At 31.2% G+C, this 14973-nt stretch overlaps 1 protein-coding gene and 2 long non-coding RNA genes across 6 annotated transcripts in view; 2 read left to right on the plus strand and 1 right to left on the minus strand.

Moving 5' to 3' along the window:
* LOC105258193 (four and a half LIM domains protein 2) overlaps positions 1–14973 on the minus strand; it is a 126059-nt gene that overhangs the window by 50219 nt on the left and 60867 nt on the right. The window contains exon 1 of one of the 4 annotated variants that reach the window (XM_011269310.3): positions 8948–9215. The exons of the other annotated variants lie outside the window; for them this stretch is intronic. Within the exon in view, the coding sequence (XP_011267612.1) occupies positions 8948–9186 (239 nt within the window). The 5' untranslated portion in view covers positions 9187–9215. Of the gene's footprint in view, positions 1–8947; positions 9216–14973 lie in introns of those variants that run through there. 4 annotated transcript variants of the gene reach the window in all.
* Positions 1–14973, plus strand: part of LOC112639646 — a 44008-nt gene that overhangs the window by 23078 nt on the left and 5957 nt on the right. The window lies entirely within an intron of this gene.
* On the plus strand, positions 1793–3433 carry LOC109610497. The gene is made up of 3 exons (XR_002192875.2): positions 1793–2239; positions 2934–3222; positions 3361–3433. It is a non-coding gene; the product is annotated as an uncharacterized LOC109610497 (long non-coding RNA).

The raw sequence follows: 14973 nt of genomic DNA on the forward strand, positions 1-14973 counted from the left end.
AAATTTTTAGATCCTCTGTATATAGTATCCTATAAAATTTCTCGAAACATTAAAATGGCAGCGTACAATGTTCACTTTTTTATGATCTTACGTTAAAATAAATTTAATGTAATGGAACATAATTTACATTTAATAAACATTACAAATAATAAATTACAAAACCAATAAAAATTACATCTTCCGAATCTTTGTAAGATAATAATATTGCTATATAAAATATTTACAAATTTCAAAAATAGCTTGAATTCATATTTTATATCTTGAAATTTCTGTAAATATTTAATATTTATTAATTTATATATATATATATATATATATATATATATAATGTAATATTCCTAGAAGAATTTACACGACTGTCAGAGACTACTGTATAATTTATCGACAATCATAGAAATGCCAAAAGAATATGGTTCTTGGATGTTGACATTTTACGTAATTCACGGAAATGCATTGCTATTTTTGCACAATTCTGTTGCACGCGCTGAATAAAACATGCCGATTGGCGTCGATGAAAGTTGTATAAGGTGAATTGACGTAAGCAAGAAAGGGTGGTAGCGCTCTACGCGGATAACGCAGCGAAAAATTAATGAATTATTACAATATTAATAATATAATAGCGTACGTACGCTTTTCCATCTTAGAAACGGTTTTACCTGGAAAGCAGCTATTTTGCCCGCAGGTGAATCATCGCGGTAAAGAGGATGTCCGTTAGTCAGTTACAGATTTGGTTTGCCAAGAGAGAGCAAGATCTAAAACTAGGATTTCCTGCAGATCTTGACATATGCATGCAACAATAATCATTATGCTTATCCGCGAAATACGTGCATCTTCGATACACGATCCTCGGAGAAAGAGTCACATCTTTTGTGGATGAAAATTATATATTCAGTATCTAATAATTAATTACCACGCATGGAAAAAATTAAGCTATCATCAAGTCGAATCAAATAAATATTTCGAGACGAAGAAAATGAAGGAAGCATAGATTCTTGTGGGTCGTAAAATCATAGATCGCTCGATATAGGTGTTAGTGTGTAAATTGTTCAATCAATTCACTGACAGGTGTCGCGAAAGAAAGTAGACGCCCGGAAGCTTTCGGCTTAACACAACATCGTGCCGACAAGCTGACCGGGAATCGAAGCCGGGCGCTCGGCTAATAGCTATTAATTAGATAAATGTACGCTATATTAAGCGCTGGTAATAGTCGCCGTCGAAAATAGACGCAATAACGCACGATACAACGCAGCCTCTCGCGCCTCGAACGAAATCTTTCGGGTGCCTCTGTAAATAAAATGTAGCGGGAAAGCGACAGTGTCTGATCAAGCGCGTCTTTCCTCACCACGATTGTGTTGCACGCCACAAACTGTGACTCTAAGAGCATAAATGCGATTTTATTTTTACCGTGTCTTTTTTGTAACATGTTTTTTTATAATAAGTGTTCATTTTGTAATTGTAAAATATTACAGAATCGCATTTATTCAATTGTCATAATTATTTTAATTAATTTTATTTTTCTCCCATTCCCGCATTTGACATATTCATTGACATATTCTTACATCATTCATTGCATCATCATGCTTTTTTATATACGTCTGCGCACTTTTTTCAATTCATAGATGTCACAAATATCATAAATCATCGTCGAACGAAGCGTGTAGAATTTGTTGTAAATTTGTATATCATTTTGTGGCAAGAGAAAATGTATTCTACGCCAAATAAAGAAATAAAAAAAAGCGAGTTTCTTATAACGCGTTCGTTCAAATTCAATTATTAAATTTTCTACCTTTGTCAGAGTGAATTTTAAATAATTGAAAACTATATTTTTTTAAAATATTCGAATTGATCAACATCAATATTGCAGTCGTACTAAATGATGCATAGCTCAAGTCGACGAGTACGCGCACTCACACATATTTTCGGATATCCTTTAGATACGATTATGCCGTCGAATATATAATGCAGTTTTTGCAATTATGCGTTTTTTAATCATATGTCACTGCAAATAAACATCCCAACGCGATTGTAAAACAATGACTTCTTCAACTGTCACTGCCATTTTCCTCGGAATCGTCGATTGTGAGGTACAATTTTGTTTTCCGACACTATGAAACTGGGAAAATTGGGTCTAGCTTGACATGAGAAAACGCAACGACACGCGCCACGCAAGAGTGCATCCGCAGGAGAAGCGTACTTCAAACTGGCGCCATGCGCTTCGACGACGACGATGATGACGATGGTAGGTGTGTACCTATAGTATAGTTAATACCGGGTGACTGCGAGAGAAACGACATGCCGTCGCGATAGCGCAAGCGCGACTCTGCTCGCGCGTCTGTTGCTCGCAGTCGAAAGCTTCGGCCAAAGCTCTCATTAACTCGGTCGAGTTTCAAACTAGCTTGCAGGCCTCAATCGGGTGTTTTCGAATGACTCGGAACATTTGGCGCAAATGGGAATCGTTTGTCTGATGCGACGACATGTCGAGCAGAAGGATATTTCGCGAAATGACGCTGCAACATTCGTTGCATTCTGCGTTCTTTCGTAATTCGATTCTTTTACAACCTACACAGCTTCAATAATTCAAACAGTCAGTAAATATTTATTGCATAATGAGTGGAATAAATTTAAAAAAAAAAATATTTAAACATTTATTTTTTTTTCGATCCTTGAGAAATAATTCATTCTTCGGAGGATATTAAATCTGCAAGTTACTTGTTAAATTGGTTTACTGAAAAAATTTAATTGTATTCAAAAATTATGTTAGAATATTAGAAAATAATATTAGAATTTTACGAATAATTTTTACATGTTTAATTTGACTAATCGTATAAGTTATTAGTCAGACATTACAAATAATTAATACAAGATTGATTGCACATATTTGTATCGTAACTTTGTCATTCGTTGCCCGTGACGAAAAATTCTATATATCGCAGGTGAAAAACGGTAGCACGAGCAATTTGTGTTCCAATAAAGATCACGTTGCAAGGCCGGCGTTTAACTCCGATTCCGACCAGTGTCGAGCGTGTAAGTTGCCGTGTAAAATGACACTGTGGCATTTTGCTTCGCTCGTTAAAGAAGACACACGTTCGATTTATGCACGCACCAGACCATCAGGCGAATATTCAGCACTTCTAACGACATGAAAATTTGTGTTCTTCCTATATAACGCAAAGTAGAGAAAAATCGCTTCAAAACGCTCATAGCGGTTTAGATCGAGAAGAAGTAAGTTCTAGTACATTTCTTCCTAAGTAATAAGAGATATACTTAATAAAAAATTTATTTGCCGGTGTTTAACTTCAAATTATGCTCATCAAATATATTATCAATTTTATATTTAATAAAATAACCATATAAACACAGGCTTATTTTAAGGACCAACCAAATAAGAAATCAATTATAGGCAAGAAAAAATCTTCGGCTCTATCACGGTTTCTCCACCTGTACGTAATTATATTTTCTGTTTTTATTCCTGTGCATGGCATGCATGTGACTGTGCGTGTCACTTTGCCTCTTTTCTCATGATTTTTTTAGATCTGTACAATATCCGAGGAATTTGGAAGATCATGACGAGCAATTTTACGCGACTGAACGATGGCGTTTCCGTTGGATTCAAGTGTTTTTTTATTGTTGCAGCTTTATGGGGGCTTTCTTGCCTCTATGTGCGTATTCCTGCGTCCGCCTTTACTGTTTAATATACGCGAGTGGCTCGTCACTCCATATGCTTTCCGTTGAATACCCTAATTTTTCTGCGTTAACATCTTTTAAAAGAAAGTTTTTTTTGTCTGCTATTATGATAGGAAGTCTCTCGGTTTTTGCGCTTATACCATGCTGTCGTTTGACATTTTCAAAATTCTCTGTATACATTTATAGCGTTTATTTATAAGCATTGAAAATGATCCGAAGCGGGTCGAAACGTTTGCATCTTTTTTTTGTAATTTTCAAATTTAACTTTTTTAACATCAGTAAGAGAGATTATTAACGTCTTTGTATTTGCTTAATGTTATATACAATTTTTTCTTGCCTATAATTGATTTCTTATTTGGTTGATCCTTAAAATAAGCCTGTGTTTATATTGTTATTTGATTATTATCTTTCGACCACCTTTACTTGTTAGTCTTTTTTATTTTTTTTTATATTTAATAACAAATTTTTTTTGCCAGTGTTTAACTTCAAATTATGCTCATCGTGGCATTATTCGTAAACGAGTATTTTTCGCAATACCTTTGTAGAAAAATCAAGTGATCTTTTTTACAACTCGGGGAGTAGTAAAACGAAAATTGAAAATATGGTAATTTATGTTTGCCGTTATTAATGCGATTCCGTGGTTGTGGTCGATCGTCTTAATAGTAACTTTAATTACTGCGTCATTAAACTAACTCGCTATAAATCATTTCGCAAGCCGTGTAATTGACTATATTTCCGTGATAAACGATAATAGCCGTGCGGCGGACTACACGTTCAAAAATCTGCGTCAGAAGATACATCGAGAGGACGTTTGAGCATTTAATTCGTTCGACTTTACGTAAGGGAACGTTGATGATTAACCCGGTGCAAGCGCATTAGCCAAGCTCGAGCGGCGGCGTAGTTCCGCCATGCAAATCCGTGACATAAGTTTTGACAAGGTTTTGGCAAACCCGGCTCTTCGGCTCCTCGAAAAGGCCCTCCTTCTCGTGAGATGGGCCATAAACGCTGCGCCTCCCTTTCGAACTTGCACGCCGATGTATGAGATTTACGAGGCACGTCACACATGCTGATATATAATCCAAGTACTATTAACAATGATTAACAACAGCATTAACGGCTAAATTATAATAATTAATCTTTGCATCTCGAAAGGAAGCGCGGTTGCGCTTTTCATGTAAATTTTATTTCATATTTTTGTGATTAAATGAATTATGTATATAATCTTTATAATTATCTTAATGTAGCATTGCTAACAAATATTAAATAATAAATGTTATATAGAAAAAATATTAAATATATATAGAAAGAAATATATTTTTGATATCACATATCTACTTTATTCTAAATTATTAAATAATTAATTATTATAAATTATTATAAATTATAAATTATCATAAATTATTATAAATTTCAATTGTTTTTTAATAATTAATTATTAAATAATTAATTATTAAAAAAAAACAATTGAAATTTATGAATAGTGCTTCGTGAAAATTGCATGTGCGCTTGTTAAAAAAAGAACGCAACGCGAAAAATTACGTCAGTTTACTGACGATATATTTTTCGTTTATTTCTTTAAAAAGACACACGAGACTGATATATATTTTTTGTTTATTTCTTTAAAAAGACGAAGAATATAAGTCTTAACAGAGAACAGTACGTTATTTCAAAATTTATTCATAATGGATGTGAATTCAAGTTATCGGCATAGTATTTCATTCGTTCAACTCGACTTTAACAGTTCATTTGATTTATAATATATTGTAGAGATTTAGCTATCCTGAAAATTTTCCGTTGTTTGTTGTCTTTCGAGATGGTACCTCGACAGAGAGAATAATGAGCTTCGACAAAGTTGAATCATGATCTACGGAGAACCGGGCTTGCCGAATGGATCACCTTGGCAATGAGTCCGTAACTTATTCTGGTTCACGAACGCACGAAGATTAATCTTCCGAGAGTTTGACGTCGTGCTGTGTGTACTGGCTTGAACGACGACTAACTTCTCTGGTAAAACTTGGAACGCGCGGCGCGTGCGACTTTGTTATAACAGGCCCTCCTTCAAATGGCAACTTAATCATTAATTAACTGCTTTAACGGAATTTAGCGAAACTGCGCTGTAACCGCAGTCCTTTGTTATTTTCGTTCGTGACACATGACAATGTATTTATAATTTTATGTTTGACTCGTTTATTATACAGTTAAAATTGCGAAAACTAATATGTCAAATTTGTAAGATGGCCTTAGCATGTGTGTATAAAAAATATTAATTGTGTAATATTATTTATTATTTACTTGCCATTTAATTTTACTTTTAAACAAACTATTTTCCAAATCACACACACACACACATATATATATAATATAATATATAATATATAAATATTATACATATATATATAATATATAAATTAATTAATATATATAATAATATATAATATATATAAATAATATATAAATATATACAATAATATATAATATATATAAATAATATATAAATACATATAATATATAAATTAATTGAATGAAAATGTGTTTATATATAAGTTTATATAAACACATTTTCATCCAATTATACATTGAATTTTGAAGCTTTCATGATGGCTTGTATTTGTGTGTTCAATCCTTGAATAAATAACAAGATATTGCACATGCGTGTTATGTAACTCTAACAAGAATTAGACATGTTCGTTTAAGCAATGCAGTACATCTCATTGATTGATCTCGTTATCAATCACGACACCATTGAGTGATCTCGTTATCAATCACGAAATCATTGATTGATCTCGTTATCATTGATCCCGTGGGATAGCATATCGCGTGTGGGAGATTGTTATTGAATTTACGTTCTTGAAACATGCTCCTACAATAAGGTTACTACAATGTCCGCACGACTTGTGTATTACGTAAATACATAGGCTCGAAAAACTTAACACAAAGAGAAAGATTACATCCGCGTGTTCAACGCAAGCCGGACTTAAGACATTTGAAGCTTGTCGCGAAATGTTTGCGAAAGAAGATTTAATAGACTCATGAAACAGATAATGAACATGTAAACACATAAATTACGAAACAGACACAAACATATATATATACACAAAAAGATTGATAAAAATTACTTTAAAGACACGTTTGAATAAACTAATATTTTTTAAATAAATTTGAAAGAAAAAGTAAAATGTGAAGAGATACAATTGCAACTTAGTAATAATTTACAATGCGAGTAAAATTGGATTTTTGTACAATATTTTAATATATTTTCGAATCATTTTTTATTTTTGGTCTTTGCAAAAATATGTATATAATAAATTGCAATAATTCAGAAAAATTCAGAAAAATTCAGAATTTGTCAACATTTAATACATATCTCATTTTTTAAATTATTAAAAAATTTATAAAGAGTGCAAAACGATATAAAAATGCAAAGAACATATTTATAATATCCTTTTTTCATTCTTTTGTTTGTAATATATCCACAAATATACATATTTTATATTAATATTTATATAATATTATTTTTCGTTTTATATTTCATACTTATTATCAGTAGTTACATTAATACTTAATTTCTTTAGTTTATTCAACAGTAACTACTTCGGCACATCGTTTTCTTGGCAATCTACGTTAATACATATTAAATCGCGGAAATGATAAGTGAGTCATGCATAATCCAAAACGTTTGTGCTTCATATTCTGATTTCATTCTCAACACGTATTTATCATCGAGCGAATAAAATAATCCAGAGTAAATTTCGAGGCATGCCAACTCAATGCGATAGAATCACGTATGATTCAGTTGTACACTGAGGAAAAAATTATCTTGAAATAAAAAAATTTTAGTTAACTCAAGAAAGCTATTTATTCGGTGGATACTAATCACGTATTTACTTGTATTCGTAAAACGTCTGTTTGCTTAAGTTAAGTATTTATTTACATATGTTTAAAAAAATATATATACTTAATAAAATATAATTTTTAATTAAATATTTTTATTTTAATTTTATAAAATATTTATTAAAATGCATTTTCTATTCTCAAAAATTTTTTAATTTTAAAAAATAATATATTTAATTTAATAAATTATAGTATATATTTTACGAAAATAGTATTTAAATATAAAAAATATATAAATGAAAATAATGCTTAATATAACATGCATATTTAATTAAAATTAAATGCTTTTGCTTAAATGAAATAAACAATTCCTTGCATTTAAAGCAAAAGTTTCAAGAAAACAAATTTATTTGATTTAAAAATATTTTTCCCTCAGTGTATTTTTCGAGTTAATTGGAAACTCCCGAATTTATAATTTAGCTTGGCTAACATGGCGATGTCTATCCGAGTACATATCTTATCGATCAAAGCGGTCCTTTATAATGTTTTCCTAACTTGACACACGCGCGATCATCTCGCGTGAATTTATAATCGCTCGTGCGAGGGTGCACAGACATGAGCTCGCGAATGAATTAGCCGCTCGTCCGATCCCATAAATCCGAGGAGCCGCGCACGAGAAGAGGAGCACAGTCCGCTGAAGAAGCTCAGCTTCCGCTACCGCTGTCGCCGTTCGTCGATAAATCACCGCGTCGACTTATGAACCGTGAAAAGCGGACAGAGACAGGTTACTGTCTCCCTCGGGTTTCTGTTAAGACACACGCCCAGTATAACGAGGATGTTTCGTTAATGACCTCGTTAAATGAAAGGACGGCTGTTGACCTCTATGCGCGCGCGATATGTCGTTTCCTTTCACGACGATAAGTCATCCCGACAGCCGTCAACCGGTTCGGCAAATTGTTATGAAACGCAAATAATTTGTTGCACGTTTCTTCTTGCATAGATCACACACTTTACATGGGAGATCACAAAATTGATATCTATTAATTTTATCTGTGTTAAGATTTTTTAACAATAATTTTTAGAGTTTTTCTTTCTCAAATATAATAATTAAATTAATAACTTGATAACTATATATATATATATATATCATTAATTAATCATAATTAATTAATTGGTCCTTTTAGACATATTTTTAAGGTTGAAGTTAAAATTTAAATAAATCAAAAACTCACGTCTCATGATATATAATATGCATATTTTTTATATGATATGCGTACAAAGTCTCCTATTTGCATTTATCGAGATCCAATGCACTTTCATTAGCATGCACCTTTTTTTTTTTTTATACGATAGATTAACTCAAGCAGCGACAAATTATGCGTCTTTGCTTGCGTGACGCGATATGCATCGATAAAAATAAATAAATTCTTACACGTTGCAATCTCGGTTGCATCTCTGTGGATCCTTGTACGTGTGACGATCAGGTTCCGCGGCATCTTGCGGCTCGATCGGGGGGACGCCGATCGGCGATGCCCCTCCGAGGATCAGGGAGGAGGATCTCCGAGGACCGCGTCTTCTCATCGCGAAATTCCGCTCGCGCGACGGAAATCGCGGTGTTTTCTTCTTCATTTCCGTCACTTCTTTCACCGAGAGCCCGTCGTCCCAAACCATTTTTCGAGCGATCCTGTACCGTTCCGTCAGGATGGGACTTTAATCACAGTTGACGAAAACTGGAAATTTCGTATACGAAGCGTTTTTAAAGAACCATATTATCGCGTCGATGAAATGATAAGAAAAGAAACCGCGCGTGCAATAACGTCTGAAAAAAAGGGTGCGTGACGATATCGACGTGGCTTTCGATTAGATAAAACTGAAACCAAACTAAACGCGATTGTCTAGAGCTGCGATGTAATGACATTTGAACTACACGTGACTCGAGAAATCAAATTAAGTTAACGCGATTATGAATCGACTATCCTTGTTTGCGTCATTAAATCCGCCTGTTTGCGAGGCTCGTCGAATTGAAAAATTTATTGTATCTATAAAATAACTCCAAAATAATGTTTTATCATTTAGTCATTCTCTTTTTTTTTCGAACTTAATTTTCAGAAATATTATTACTTGATATGATGAAAATTAAATACAAAATATTATTTATTGATGGAAACTAAATACTATATAAATGTTCTTATAATATGCTTTTAATTCTGATTCAAGTATCTGATTCAGTTCAAATATCGAGGAAAAAATGGAGATTTTTTGATGTTGATTCATAAAACACATAATTATTCATACAATTACTTTTCTGATATTTTCGTATTGATTTGACGCAATCGATGAATCATGTCTTTCTTAATCATGATTTGCAAAAACAAATGTTATTTACGACATAGCAGAAATATCAAAGTGTTTTCCCCATTTACATCACGACTTATCGATTGTATCTTTTTTTATATGATTCAAGAGTTATGAATTCGCACACTAATTATTAAAACGTTAAAAACAAAAGATTTGTTAAAGATTGTAAAAGAGAAAATTGCATTATTAATTGCTTCCAAAAAGCCTTGAATAGCATGCAATAATTTTATTCTTTATATTCAAAATTTCACATAATAAAAGATTATTCTCCGTAATAAATTTCTTGAATATTTTTTGTTTTTCCCATTCTGTGGCATTATTTATTACACACTACCATTAAACAAATTGCATGACGCACATAACCGATGCCAAATGATTTTTAGTCCCTCGATCACTCTCTTAGCAAAAAATCTGCTTTATATGTATTTTATGGACTTTCAATTAATTGATGCATCGTATCATACAATTAATTTAAAAAAAGAGAAATAATATTGTACGTGTTCTACGTAGCAGAATGACGTGAATATGACATGTTACTGTATCTTTATAATTCTGCGTCATTCAAATACGATATTCTCTTTTCAAGGTTCTTTATTTTTAATCGAAATCGAATCTTTGCGTCATAATACATTCTTGTAATTTACAAATAATATTGTAACAAATCTTTATCAACGTTTTCTTGTCGTATCGAGGCTACTTTTAGATGCGATAAGTGTATTCCTTACTCAATTCTAATCTCTTGACGGGTGATCTTGACAGCCTACTTGGAGATCGTGTGTATCGGAGACGAGAGAGTATATTCCTGATTTTAATGTAGAATCTTTCGGTATCGCGGTTCGATATCGCGCGAACTCTACCGATTATGCTAAATTGCCTTCCGTGCCGATCCGCGTGCGAGTTTCGACTAACTCGTCGTCCTCTGCGAAACAAGGTGAGGCGAGGCAAAACGACATGTTTTGCTCGTTGAAAAAGACACGATGACGACCTTTGGACGTTGGTTTGCATTACGAACCATTGTCCTGGATAGCGCTCGTCTGCTTTATGTCACAATACGCAGACATCGTTGATTATACAGGGTTTACCAAAAGTAGAAACCCCTTAATATTTCGAAAAATACGCATTTTTAAAAAAAATGTTTCATACAAAAGTTATAGGATTTTATGTGGCGCATTACACAGTAACATTATTATGACCTCGAATAGCGCAATTTTTTAAATGGAATCCCCTATTTTTCATTACATATTCTTGTAGCTTACCTCGAGAGCTTTTCAAAACACTATAATAAATTATTTTTCCATGAAGTACTTTTCGAGTTATGAGGCTTGAAATCATTTCTTAATTTTACATAAACCATAAAATATCTTGTAAAATATTCATATTTCAATTATCTTATCTTAATACTTTTATGCACAAAATAATGAGAGGAATCAATTGATATAAAGAAAACATATAATTGTTTTTAAAAAAAAATATGGAATTGTTAATTGCAAATTACATATTTTTTCTTAGAAACAACTATGTGTTTTCTTTACACTAATAGACTAATGACTCGAGGTCATAATAATGTTGTTGTGTAATGCGCCATATAACTAAAAAATAAAGCCCTATAACTTTTGTATGAAACATTTTTTTTAAATGCGTATTTTTCGAAATATTAAGGGGTTTCCACACTTTTGATAAACCCTGTATATTCGATGCATCTCTAATGATCACGTGAATTGAATTAATGAATATTTACTTTCTCGAGAATACACATAATGCAAATATGGCAAATTATATGTATGAAATACGTAAATATAAAATATATAAACATTAAAGCTAAGATCGGAAATATCCCGATATATTCTTGAAATATTTTCATGCTCCAGAAATGTCACATAATGTTCTATCACTATTCCATGCCAATTTGGATGATTGCGACGATTTTAGTTTGGTGCAAGTTGAAAAAAATTCCCATGATATAAATAACAGCTTGTGGTTAAAAGCTTGGAAATAACTCTGCTCTCTATACGTTAAAGTATAATAAAAAAGATATAAAAGATATACACTTGTGACATTTGTTTAACAACGTGCACGTTTGTCACCTGGATCGTAAATCATTTTTCAGATGATTCGAAGATACCCCGTTTGTTCGCAACTGTTTCATATTACGACCACATTAGCTTCGTCTGCGTTTATCTTTATAGTTCGCGTATTTCTTTAGCGTATACGTCGGAATGACCTTCCATGAATTGCAATTTCAAGCGAACCCGCTGTGTACCACACTGCGTGCACTGATTATAGCACTCAAGTAAAGCCAGACGCTTTCCATTAAGCAACTAAAGAGGAAAGTCTTGTTTCCTCGATACATTAAGCTAAACTTTGACAGGCGAAACCGATAGCGTTTAAAAACATTGACATCGATTTTATTATGAGTCAGAGTAGTATTTCAAGCCATAAAAGGAAATCTACATCAATATATATATATATATATTTGCTGCTAAAAAAATCCTAAATAATTAATAATAAAATAATAAAATAATTAAATAATTAAATAATTAAATAATAAAATAAAATAATAAATAATAAAATAAATAAATAATAAAAAAATTAATTAATTTAATACTCTTGATATATATTTCCATACACGAGAATTACTTTTATGATTTGCTAAAATTAAAGATTCGTGTGCATATGATTGTATATTTGTGTGTGTAGACAAACAAATATATAATAAAATTTTGTTGAATTTAATAAGAAAGAAATATATTGTTATAAGATTTATAATACACAAAATTTTAAAATATATTAATTAATATATTAATATGCAATAATACTAATGTTTCTACAATATAAATATCCATTATTAATTAATATTGAAAAAATACCATTATTAATTAATCTTATATCCATTATTATTTAATATTGAAAAATCATCATTTAATATATATTAAATCATTATTTAATATATGACATATATTTCATATACTATATAACAGCTATTTTATGAAATTTTATCCGACGTAGCCACTTCTTGACCTCGATCTTTATCGAGAATGACAATTTCGAATTATTTACGGTTTGAACAGACAATCTCCGAACATTTCTGACGAGTGTAACTGCCAAATGAACAAGAGAAATATGATGTAAATTACCTACGTTGCGTGACAGCTCGACTCGTCATCGTTACCTCTGATGTCTCGATGACGTTATGCACGCTATCTTCATGTTTATGCGAATTTAATGACGATGAGAAAAGTCTCTCTCTCTCTTTCTCTACTAATTCACTTAACGAAAATTACTCTTCTTCCAATAGAAATCAAACATTTTTCTTATATATTCTTATAGCCTCGATTATTCTTTTTTTTCCACGAAAAAATACGATAACATTATTTAAACTAAAATTAGAGTAACAAAAGTGATTAATTCCAGTCTATTTCTCTTTTTCAGAATGATATATCGCACACAGCACAATGATATTTAACTAAAATTATTCTAAATTAAAATTAAAATAATTAAAAATTAAGATTGAGAAAATTAACAAAAATGTTATATAACTTTCCAAATTCCTGTACATTTGCGAATATGAATTTACGTAGATAACATACCTCAAAATATTCGTGGAAATTAATAACTAGAGACGCGAAATATTTTCCATGCGGATAACGATCCGGATGCGCGTTCGTTTCAACACTGAATGTAACTATTGCAACCGGAGTTTCAGTCAGTAGCATCCCAGTCGATAAGGATTATCTCAAAGGAATGACCTCGTTATCTTGACAAGAGTGCCGGTGGCAATCAGACGGTCGGCTATGTTAATCGTAAAGCACATGTTATACAAATAGCCTGCTTAGCGTATATCTTCCGCGCGATCCTTTATCATCGCCGTCTTCCTGTTTCGCGTGATAGCGCTTGCACGCGTGTTATTTAAACTCGCAAATAAATTGGCGTGCAAATTACATCTCAATGACATGTGCACAGTTTGTCATCTAGGCGAAAATCTATTTTGCAGCCGTTTCTTAGTTAATGTAAAAAGATGAATTATTTCCATCTCTGGAGGTACACTGAAAAAAGGTACACTGAAAAGGTACACTGAAAAAAGAATTCAGTAGTAAACACTAGAATTTAATAACAATTACTAAATGATTTGAGCAAATAGTGCTAATTAAATGTGTGATAACAATTACAAAAAAATTAATTGAGTAAATAAAATATTTAGTTCAGACTACTTAAATTTAATTCATTCAATTACAAATTTGATTGGTTTAACAAAGCTTTAATAACTGTAACCAAATTTTTGTAGCAGAAAATAATATATTTAATAAGTATTATCAGATATTTGGTAATTTTAACTAAATTATGATAACGAGAAATTAAAAAATTAAAATTAAAATTAATTAAAATCAAATTTTTTAATTATTATTTTTTTATTTATAATTTATACTTGCATATTGCATTTTACATTTTAAATAGGTAATGAACGGATTATTTTTGTTTATTTGCCGGACATTTACTTATCCGACTTATAAAATCAATTTAATATCTTGTATTGAGAAATCAGAAATTAAATTGAACAATATATTTTTAATCTTATTTGTTACTCTTTGCAAGCTTTATATAATTCTCATAACTAAACTTAAATACGAGAAAGATAGCGCATTTCACGTCGTATAGCGATGAACGAACAAACTAACATATTCTTGCGTGCTTGCGTGAAACTTTACACGACTATCTTATCAAAATTTGTTAATAATTACCAATTATTGTATCAAACATGTTGACCTAACTAAATCATTTAATAATAGTTATCAAATATCTAATAATCTTAAATTGAATGATTTAGTAATACAATTACAACAATTTAATACATATTTAATAACAATCATCAAAGATTTTTTTATGATAAGTATTAAATATTTAATAATTATTACTAAATTGTTTAATTGATTCAACTGCAAACAAAATTTGTTTGCAACTAGACCAATTGAAGATTTAGTAATTATTATAAAATATGGTAATATTTATCAAATATTCAATTAAAATTCACAACTAAATATATTTGATAATTATTACCAATCAGTTTTTTCAGTGTATCTCACAGAATTTCTAACATTTTTATTC

This window comes from Camponotus floridanus, unplaced genomic scaffold (genome assembly GCF_003227725.1).
Source record: "Camponotus floridanus strain SB8 unplaced genomic scaffold, Cflo_v7.5 scaffold8, whole genome shotgun sequence".
Taxonomy (NCBI): Eukaryota; Metazoa; Arthropoda; class Insecta; order Hymenoptera; family Formicidae; genus Camponotus; species Camponotus floridanus.